This window comes from Eucalyptus grandis, chromosome 7 (assembly GCF_016545825.1).
Source record: "Eucalyptus grandis isolate ANBG69807.140 chromosome 7, ASM1654582v1, whole genome shotgun sequence".
Taxonomy (NCBI): domain Eukaryota; kingdom Viridiplantae; phylum Streptophyta; class Magnoliopsida; order Myrtales; family Myrtaceae; genus Eucalyptus; species Eucalyptus grandis.
In genome coordinates this window covers 46,857,752-46,869,341 of record NC_052618.1, presented here as the reverse complement: position 1 = coordinate 46,869,341, position 11,590 = coordinate 46,857,752, and the positions used below count along the sequence as shown (strand labels likewise).

The 11,590-nt window shown below is 40.4% G+C and overlaps 1 protein-coding gene across 1 annotated transcript; it reads right to left on the bottom strand.

The window, feature by feature from the left end:
* Positions 1-352: 352 nt before the first annotated feature.
* On the bottom strand, positions 353-2,090 carry LOC104453837 (aspartyl protease family protein At5g10770). The gene is made up of 2 exons (XM_010068462.3): positions 1,886-2,090; positions 353-1,748 (listed from the first exon to the last, which is right to left on the bottom strand). The coding sequence occupies exons 1-2, from the start codon at positions 2,046-2,048 to the stop codon at positions 538-540; spliced, it is 1,374 nt and encodes a 457-aa protein (XP_010066764.1). The 5' UTR covers positions 2,049-2,090; the 3' UTR covers positions 353-537.
* Positions 2,091-11,590: the final 9,500 nt, after the last annotated feature.

The window sequence follows — 11,590 nt, the reverse complement described above, 5'->3', positions numbered from 1 at the left end:
TAACCTCATCTATTGCAATATATCACATCGTTGAAATGTTACTTGCCCTTTCCAATTGGGATCCAAGTTACCCTCAGTCCTTCATTGTCGAGAAATTCAAACCTCTAAACTCATCTTCACCCGCATCGCTGCTACCAGTTATCACCAGGTTGCACGCCTGATGGCTCGGATCAAAAGCTTGCCGCGTTCACAGATGCAGCGATGAAACATTTTTCCTATTAAGCGCATAAGCAGAAGACAATCTCAAGACTCTTGAGAAGCCAACTCAATGAATCCCTACTTCACTATTTCCTTGACAATGCCACATTATTCACTTGAATTTATTTTGTTTTTTTGGTCGGTTCAGTATTTACTTGAATTGAAAAGGAAGATCATTGTGTTTAAGAATCATAAGCCATAGTGTGGTCTAGTCCAATTCACTAAATTGCAGTGCGACATGCTACAACAATTTCGCACCTCATGACACAAGAAACAGAGCATTTTAGGAAACAAAAGAGGAAAAAAATTCTAATCGTTTCCTTCATCAACCGTAGCCTCTCAATTGCCACAACCACCATTCCCAAATTCGACCTTGTTATCTTGAATGTTGTAAAGTATGTTCAGGTTCCGTTGCTGCACGCTGCCGATAATGACAAAGTCTGGGCTTATCCGGTTCGGCGCGAAGGCCAAGCAAACTTGCGCATCACTCTCTCGCCAAACTACGGCGGAGGGGTCCAAGCTAACGAGGGTTTTCTCAAATTGTAGAACCATCTTTGGCATGGTCACATTCTTCTGACCCCGAAGATCATAGCAGGTGTCCAACAGTGGAGGCAGAGGCGGTGCAACAGGATAGTTCGACATGAACCTGACGAATTCCGTGCGAACAGCCGAATAGATCGGGGGTGGCAACCGAGTGATGGTAGTCCCTGAGTCTATGATGGTCCTTGTAGGTGAGGATTGCTGTGACTCTGGAGAGAAGCTAATTTTCTGTTTCCCAAAGGCAATACCTACTAGGTTGACAAAATAAAAAGAAGGGTTATTTGGGTCACTTATGATGGGTGTGTAACTGTCTGTTTGGCATTTTAGTAGGGCATCACTTCCAAAAAGTAGGTATCCATTTGAGCTCTCACTGCCAGGGATGCAATAGCAGAAGATTTGGGAAAATTCTAATGCTATCTGTGAGATTAGGGTCGTGCCTCCTTGTCCTAGGCCTAGCATACCAGCCGCGGTGCCAAAATCGTGGCTATTATTTTGGCCGCAACCAAATATGAAGTTCGGGAACTTGTACTCCGGAGTGAGAGTGAGCAGATCTCGGATGTAGTAACCATCGGAATGCGATTCGTCTGCATAGTTGATTGAGTAGGTGCATTTCGATTGAGAGCATGGTGGGTTTGAGGACGTAGAAGACTCGGATGGCTTAAACAGTCGGTCTTGCTGATGATAGCAATTAGGACAAGGTTCACATTGGGTCCATGTAATGTCGCTGCCCGTGTCGAAAATTAGGGTCAGGTCGACTTTTGGGGTCCCAAGGCCAATCGTGACCACAAACTCGCCCGCTCCAGGATAGCCGCCGCGGATCGGTAGCTGGGCATTTTCGCCAAAATCCCCAGTGGTCAGCATGCGAGATTGTCGTAGGATGTTTATGGAACGGACTCGCGCTTGGTCTCGGAGAAAAGTGACCCTGGAATTGCGTGATTGACGATTCGCAGCAAGTGGCGAACAGAGTCCCTGCCTGTGTGCCAATGTCAATCCACGTACCTGTGCTTGACCTGTAATCAATTTAAATCATACTGTCATTTATACGTATAGCTGTTGAATCTCGACACTATGTCAACCATTACTCTCCAATAATACACATAAGCAATGTCGGAACACGACCCAGTGGATTAGACATAGGAAATGAGACCTTTGCAAGTAGTTGCCGGTGTCAGCGACTTCACTTCGACAGTATAAGTGTCATGCTCTTCATGATTCACCATTTCCCTTCCCCATGAACATGTCTTCTCAACTTCATGACTAGAGAACAGCAGGACGAGAAGAACAAGATGGAAAAAGGTGTAATTTGCCATGGATGGACTGTGATTTGCACAAGGACAGAGAGGGCAGTCTGGTATTTATGAATGGACAATGACGATTGTTGGATGAGCAAACCGCGTAGATTTAAAATGGAGGGCCAGGAAAGAATGGTCAAAGTAAGCCGAAGCAAAAGGTTGGTCTGTTGACTTGGAACCTTCTGAAGTCATGCCATTTTGAGTGTTGACTGTTCCTAGTCTTTCGCCACGGCCATCGCCTTGTCATAAAGCCGTCGTCGTGGCAATTGCTTCTCCTCGTTTTATTTGTGTTAATCTTAATGTATTTGCTCAGAAATATCTTAAAGGCTTGCTTCTTCGGGTTTTTTGGGACCGAATCGACCAATGGACAAAACATAAGGACAGTCATTCCAGCTATCTTGATCTTGTAAAATACACAGCCAGTATTCGTCTTTGGCTAAGGATTTCATTCTCAATATATCCGACACCCGTATAGGCACAAATCACGTGAATCTATTATGGTATCTCATGACAGATAGTCATGAATGCATGTAATTCAAATGGTCAAGAAAGACGGGTTGAATCAGGCTTCTCTCGAGCGAGACGGCCTGTTATAGTATCTCATGACAAAAAGTCATGACGATTGTTGGATGAGCCAACCGCGTAGATGCGAAATGGAAGGCCAGAAAAGAATGGTCAAAATAAGCCGAAGCAAAAGGTTGATCTGTTGACTTGGAACCTTCTCAAGTCATGCCATTTTGAGTGTTGACTGTTCCTAGTCTTTCGCCATGGCCATCGCCTTGTCATAAAGCCGTCGTCGTGGCAATTACTTCTCATTTTACTTGTGTTAATCTTAATGTATTTGCACAGAAATATCTTGGAGACTTGCTTCATCAGGGTTTTTGGGACCGAATCGACCAATGGACAAAACATAAGGACAGTCATTCCAGCTATCTTGATCTTGTAAAATACACGGCCAGTATTCGTCTTTGTTTAAGGATTTCCATTCTCAATATATCCGACACCTGTACAGGCACATATCACATGAATCCGTTACAGTATCTCATGACAAATAGTCATAAATGCATGTAATTCAAGTGGTCAAGAAAGTCGGGTCGGATCAGGTAGGGGTGTAAATGGTTCGATTTGGTTTGGTTTTTTTTTGGAAAACCGAATCGAACTGAATCGATAAGGAAATTTATTGAATTGAACTAAAATCCGATCCGAACCGAAACCGAATGAAACCGAAATCCCGATTCGGTTCGGTTCGATTTTTTTATTTTTACTTTTGTATTTGTTTTTTCCCTACATACACCCCTTTTTATAAATCTTTTTAAAAAAAAAAAAAAAAAAAAAAAAATCGATTTTTTAATTATTTTTTATTCTTTATCTTATCTTTTTTTTTTTTTTTTTTTTTTTTCTTTCTTTCTTCTTCTTCTTTCTTGGCCGGTCGTTGGCCACGGTGGCAGCCGACGACCAGCCAATGAAGAAGAAGAAGAAAAAAAACCAAAAATATGATTTTTTTAAATAAAAAAGGAAAAATTTAGATTTTTTTGGTTTGGTTCGATTAACCGAACCAATAAAAACCGAACCAGTTAAAAAAGTTTTGGTTTTTAATGAGAACTAATCCAAATAAGAACCAAACCAAAAATAAAATAAAATTTTTCGGTTTGGTCCGATTTTCAGTTCAGTTTTTGATACCCAAATTGTCCGAAAATGATTGAGCCGCTGGACTTTTGACTAAAACTCCAGTTCTTTTTCTTTTTTTTTTTTTGGCCGAAGGTAGAACTCCATGTTTAACAATTATAGAAAGATAGCAAGCGGGTTTCCCTCTGGATTGCCCCTTTTTCTGGCATGGTCCAACGCGCAAGTTTTATTTATTTATTTTTTCTCAAGAGTGAAAAGGACCGATCAACGTAAAGACGAATGGCTTGACTGACTCTACATGGCCTAAATAATAAAGTGAGTACTCTAAGAGTCGAGGGCGATAATCTCATGATAGTCGAGCAAATGGAGATTGATTAAAGCTTCATTATTAGTCAAATTGTGAATGTCAACTTATCCACCCAAAAGATCATGAGAGTCGGCAAGTTTGAAATTTGTGGAGCTGGGCGTTGCCGTGTTGAAGCTTATCTTGTCCACTGCTGGGGACCTAACCCCAAAGACAGGACACGCTATTCGATAACTTGATACCATATAATGTCCTGGCTCTGCGTCTAGATATCCCCCTTCAGTTACCAAGATTTTAGGAAGAACCAGAAATGGCTAGCGAGTCCGTTTCTCTTGTGATCATCTTCTGCATTCTCCTTGGCTCACACTGCCTTCTCTCGAGGTCATCGGCTGCTCAAATCCTCGCAGGTGATTCTCCAACTGGCACATTTATATCTCTTTCAATATATCCGCGTTCTTTGTTCTCGATCCAGTAAGAGAACGGATCATACTCGCGTGGTGTATCATACGTTAAATAGTACATGTCGAATCCTTTTTTTTAATTTGTTTGTTTCTTTTGCAGATGATGATCACAGCAGAATCGGGGTGGGCGGGAGCCCGCCGAAGCAAGATGGCTCGTGGAAGGGCAATAGCTCACCTTCGGGCACCATCCTGTTGTCTCCGCCAGCCTCTCTCCATCATATTGCCTTGGCTACTATAAACGTGACCTCCAATGGTACTAATAGCAACCAAAATCCTAGACATCCCTGATGGTTAATTCCTGGCCTTTGGGTAATTTGGAGCCCTTCACAAAGCAGTAAGCACGAAGGAGGAAGAGAAGATTGTATTTTCCTCTTCATTTAATCGTTTTACTCAGTATTAGTTGGTCATTGATGTATTTCCTCGAATAATGGAACAATCTCAGCTGTTGCATACAAGTATATTTCTTGTGACGTTGATATGCGACGGATAGTCTCATTTATTGTAATAAATCACATCTTTGGATTGTTCTTTGCCCTTTCCCTTTGGGATCCATGTTGCACTCAGTCCTCCATCGTCAGGAAATTCCAACCTCTAGCCTTGTCTTGGCCCCATGCAGCCGGTACTAGTTATCACCAGGTTGCGCGCCTGGTGGCTTTGATTAAAGGCTTGCCGTGTTCGCAAATGCGGTGATGAAGCATTTTTCTTATAAAGCGCATCTGGTGACGCCGAAGACAATCTCAATACTTGAGAAGCCAGCTCGATGAAACCAAACTTATTTTCTTCATGAGGAGGCTGCGAAAATCATTTAAATTGAATAAGATCTGTGTGTTCAAAAATCATAAACCATTGTATAGTCTAGTCCAATTCCCTAAATTACATTGTGACATGCTACCACAATTTCCCACCTCATGACACAATGAACAGTGTATTTTTAATAGAAAAAAAAAAAAAAAAAAAAAACAGAAAACAACTGCTATAGTTTCCTTCATCAATTGTAGCCGCTCAATTGCCACAACCACCGTTCCCAAATTCAACCTTGCTATCTGGTTATGTTCAGGTTCTACTGCTGCTCGCTGCCGAAAAATGACTAAGTCTAGCCTTCTCCTGTTTGGCGCAAAGGACAAGCAAACTTGTGCATCGCTCATTCGCCAAACTACGGCTGACGGGTCCAAATTAACGTCAATTTTCCTAAATTGGAGGACCATCTTCGGCTTTTTCACATCCTTCTGACTCTGTAGATCGTAGCAGGTGTCTAACAGTGTCGATAGTGGGCATGCAACGGGATAGTTCGACATGTACTTGACAAATTATGCGCAAACAGCCAAACGAATCGGGGGCGGCAACTGATTGCTGGCAGTCCCGAAATTTATCATGGTCCTGGGAGGTGGAGATTGCCGTGACTGTGAAGAGAAGCTGGATTTCTGTCAACAGCAATACCTACTAGGTTGACAAAATAGAAAATATGGGTTATTTTGGTCACTTATGATATAGTTCTGTGACTGTGTCTGGCAATAACGCAGGGCTTCAAGTCCAAAATGTAAGTCCACCTGAGCTCTCACTGCCAGGTATGCAATAGTAGAAGATCTGGGAAATTTCTGTTGCTATCTGAGATTAAGGTTGCGCTTCCTTGTCCTAGGCCTCGTATACCGGACATGGTGCCTAAATCGTGGCTATTATTGGGGCCGCAACTGTATATGAAGTTCGGGAACTTGTACTCCGAAGTGAGGGTGAGCAGATCTCGGATGTAGTAACCATCAAAATGTGATCCGTCTGCATAGTCAATCGAGTAGGTGCATTTCGATGCAGATAATTGGTGGGTTTGAGGATGCAGTAGACTTCTATGGCTCAAACAATGGGTCTTGCTGAGGATAGCAGCTAGGACAAGGATCACATTGGTCCAGGTAGGGTCGCTGCCCGTGTCAAAGATTAGTGTCTGGTCAACTTTCGGGTTTCCAAGGCCAACCGCAACCACTCGCCTGCTCCGGCAGAGCCGCTGAGGATCGGCAGGGCTTTTTCACTGTGACACCCAGCAGGCAGCATGCAAGACTGTCCTACAATGTTCATGAAACGGACTCACGATTGGTCTCGGAGAAAAATTAGCCTAGAGTTTGCAGTGAATAAGGTTCCCAGTCTATGTGCCAATGTCAATCCACGTCCCTTTGCTTGAACTACAATCAATTCGAATCACAATGTCATTTATACTTATAACAGTTGTGTCTTGAGACCATGTTAACCATTATCATTCAATAATATCCATTTAGCAGTGTCGAAAAATGACCTGATTAATCAACATAGAGAATGAGACCTTTGCAAGTAGTTATTGGGCACTTTATTTGTTTATCTAACTACCCACTTAATAACCTTAAATTTCCTAAACTAGTCAAACACGCCAAAGTTGTGCTTAAGAAAGTATACTCATACCTAGTTATCGATAAATGTCATCATATATCAGGCACATCTTTTTGAAGGAACCGAAAATGGGCCCTAGACATTTAAATGAATGTACTCAACCGGTTGCTTGATCGAATGAACAACTTATAGAAAATGCATTGCTCACATAAGTCTAACTTTCCCTGTCTTTTGACCCTTTAACGACCGTTTTCACTTAGCATCACCATACCTACCTCGCTCATTTGCACTAAACGTATATGCCTAGCCTAATGATCTACCAATTGTGTTAATATTAACGCGGAAACTAACAGGATATTGCAAATAAATCAACATGAAATCATCAAAAAAAAAAATGAGGAACATTAAAAAAATAAAAAACTTTATGTGATTCAGTCCGAATATCGATACTTACATCCATGGGAGAGCCAGTGGGAAATAATTTACTATAATCGGGAAATTAATGTTAGAATCACTTACACACTCAAGTATTTTTGCACTTCTAGATTTAAGTCCAAACTAAAAGTATCCACAAACACATAACTCAATTAGATGTAAATCTCCCGGTGTAAAATCACCGTGTACGGCCGAACCAAGTAGCGTATGTATGCTTCTTTTCTATTTTCTTCGGGCGGCTCTACGAAAGACTTCTTTGTACGTGCGGCTTTTTTGTTCAGGAAAGTAGGAGTGTCGACGGTTCAGTTCAGTTCGGTTTTTGAAAAACCGAACCGAACCGAAATTTCGGTTCCATTCGGTTTTTCGGTTTTTGGCTTTTAGCTATTGATTTTCGGTTTTTTTTTTTTTTCATCTTCGTTTGAAGGCGGCAGCAGCAGCCAAAAAGCTTCCATTTTTCTTTGATAGAGTTCGTCGGTCCGTCTTCATCGATAAGTAATTGTTTTATTTTGCTCAGCTGTTGGATTCGTGATCAGGCCCTTCTTTTCCATGTTTTTTTCGGTGGGTCTCTCTGCAATGCATCAAGAGGAGTGACCTTTGAGCGACATTTCCAGCTCTGTCTTCCTTCTTTTTCCCTTCTGCTTTGCTTGACCAGAAGCAATATTGGAAAGCAAATATTCTCTCCAACTCTCTGCTTTTTTTAGATAATTCAATTGCCAGATCACAGAGATCTACCTGCTCTTCTTGCTCTCATCAGCTCTGGTCCCTAGCATCACATTCTCCCTCTCTCGCATTACTCTGTTTCGCGATCGAAAAACAGAGCAAACGAGCCTTTGCCGAAATGGACCGGCTCTCTGCAACTAGTCTCCTTCCCGACAAGTTCGAAGGAGCAAGAGACGATATCTCCATGCAACTATCGCTGATTTGGGCCCAGATCAAAGCGCAGATGCACGTCCCGCTGCTCAGGGTCGCGGTGTTCCTTTGCCTGGCCATGTCGCTGATGTTGTTCATTGAGAGGGTGTACATGGCCATCGTGATCCTCCTGGTGAAGCTCTTCGGCCGAAAGCTGGAGAAGCGGTACAGGTGGGAGCCCATGAAGGATGACGTCAAGCTGGGCAACTCGGCCTACCCCATGATCCTGGTTCGGATTTATTGGTTGGTGGTTCGGTTCAGTTCGATTCAATTAACCAATAAAAATCGAACCAATAAAAAAATATTAATTTTTAATGAGAATCGAATTGAAAAAACCGAATTTTTTTATTCGATTTTCGGTTCGGTTCGATTTTTAGTTCAGTTCTTGACACCCTACAGAAAAGAACCCTACACCTTATGCGTGCAATCATCGAAACTAACTTCGACCTGGGCCCATACGTGACTGTCGAAGATGCCCGAATCTCGGTCAACCGGTCGAACTTGGATGGAAGATCACACTACCGTATTTCTTATGCCGAATTTATATATATCCATTATAATCCAATATAATTAACCGTAAAAGGCAACCCCAAATTTTGAACAAGTTAAAATCTTCCAAAAAATATGGATTTTGTGCGCCGCTTAAATTGGAGACATGATTTAACAGATGATGTACTGGAAATGATGGAGGCAGGATGCCACTTTTGCGCATGTTATCCTCCGTACGGAAGAGCTCTTTTATAAGCACAACTTTTAGGGTGCGTTTGTTTGCGTTTCTGTTTAAAAATTGTTCCAGGAAACGAAATAGAAAAAAGTGTTTACATTCCGGGGAACAAATTTTGAACAAAAAACGCGTTTGGTAAACTTGTTCCGAGAATAAAAAATAAACGAAACACGTTTGGTAAATTTGTATAATTTTTTATTTCTTTTATTTTTCCTTTTTTTCTTTTTTTCTTTTTCTTTTTTTTTTTTTTCTTCTTTTGGCCGGTCGCCGGCCTCGGCCATGGCCGGCGGCGACCGGCCGACAAGGGCCGGCGGCCTCGCCCAGCCACGGCGAGGCTCGCCGACCCTCGGTGAGGTCGAGCCTCGCCGTAGCTAGGCGAGGCTCGGCCCTTGGCCGGGCGAGCTCGAGCTCGCCCGATCCGGCAAGGCCGAGCTCGGCCAGCCAAGGCGAGGCCGACCCTCGTCGGGGCCGGGGCCGGCGAGCCTCGCCCCCGCCGGCCCACGTCGGCCCTCGTCGGCCGGTCGCCGGCCATGGCCGAGGCCGGCGACCGGCGAAAGAAAAAAAAAAGAAAATAAGAAAAAGAAAAAGAAGAAGAAATAAAAAAAAAAAAAAAGTGTTTCTAAGTTTTGTTTCAGAAATAAGAAACACAAAATTTGTGTTTCTTATTTCTTTTTTTTTGTTCCTGGGAACAAAAGAACAAAAAGGAACAAACGCACCCAAACGCGTTTTACTTCATTTTTTTGTTCCCAGAAAAAAAACAGAAAAAATGTTTAAAAACAAAAAAAAAAAAAAAAAGTGCAAACAAACAGAGCCTTAGTAACCTCCGCCATAATTCCTTAACTATTTTAGAATATATGCTGTTGAATATAACCTACGCAAATTCATTTTTCTTCCCTTCCCTTGAATATATCATGTTATTAAGCCCCTAATTTTTTTCCTTTATTGGACCAAAGATTTCTTTCTTTTGACATATTTTGCGAGTCCTTGTTCATAATTTTTTAATCACGTTAGAATGATTATGGGCTTGACGAAATTCCACGCCCTTGCGAGCTCAATTCAGCAAATTTAATTAAGCTCAAAACCTCTTAATTTTGGTTGATCCTATTATGATTCAATTTGAATTAAAATATTTATTAAATGCAAATGTAAATTAAAAGTAGTATTTGTAAGGTGTGAAAGCACAATCCCAAGATTTCCATAACTAGAATCAATAACACATATAATCAAGTAAATAGATTTACACACGTGATTTGAAATACATCATTCTTGATGTGAAATAGCGATGATTCAAACTTAAGAGCTTATTCTATATTACCCTTTGTATCACTGGCTCAATTAAACTGCCCATCATCTTTAGCGTTTTAGTAAACGCTCATCATATAAGGATAATTGTGTGTTAGGATTAAAAGAGAGATTTGAGCACTATTTATAGAGTTTTCAGCCAGGTCATGTCATTACGGATTAGAGTTAGCTCAACCCACATTAGCTAGCTCTATATTAAGCTAATTAAGAAATATTTATCTCATCTTATTAAAACAATCTTGTAAAACGGTAAATTATAATATCAATTAATATAGCCCACATAAAAAAAAAAAAAAAACTCTTACATTTTTCCATTTGGATTATATTAATTGAAATTGTACCGTATGTGCGCACATTGGTCTAAAAACAATTTTTAATAGTCAATCATATCTCATAAAGTTTCAAACACCGAATCATGATAATAACTACAAGTATATACATAGAGTCATCCATGATCATAAGTTCCTTTAACTCTATTGATATTGATTTAATACGATAATGTGGCAAATGAATAACAACTCTCATAAATAGCAGTATCTTATGTATCATTTCATTTATCAATCAACATTCTCTTCCTTAAGTATTACAAAAACTCGTGCCACTAGAGTATATCTTTACAATTTCAATGAACTCACATATGTCTTATTTTTATGGTTAACATTTCTTTATATGTAATAAGATATATGCTCAAAACTAATAATTAGATGCACTTAGCTTTTTCTCAAGGTTTACATAATACCTTGAAATTTTCAATAGATATATGTATTCAACTTAATAACAATGTATTTAGAATCACTTTATTGAATGTAAAAGAATTGACATATATCACAATGTCGCTAAATATAATAAACACAGATGTAAACTTTATTAGAGCGAAATCGAAACAGCTCCCACTGAACTACAACATCTCATGATGTTCTTAAGTCCATGCAAATGACATGTCATTCAAACACACAAGGGCGAAGGCCTTTAGTTAGTGAATTTGCAACTATATCATCTATGGAAATATGCTATATTGTAACGTCACCATTCTTTGCCGTTTCTTTATGGTCAAAAACTTGACCGCCACATGTTTAGACTCCTTGAGATCTATGTTGTTGTTAATAAACAACACTATATAGTTACCGTCTCAATACAACCGTATAGGTCTATCCACAAAGTTAAATATAGTCAACTCCCTAATGAGATTCCGGAGTCAAATAGCCTAAGTAATAGTTGAAAAGTATGCTACAAACTCCGGTTACATGGTAGAGGATGATAAAGATATATGTTTCTTGGGTTTTTTTTTAAAATAATAAGTAACGATCACCAATCCTTCTTGGAAGATTCTATTTTAGGTTCCAAATTGTCAAAATGACCAATGGTTTCATGAATTTCTTTATGAGTATGATTTTTAGACTTCAAATATACTACCCTTATGACGTAATCCCTAACCTCATCAGAACCATCA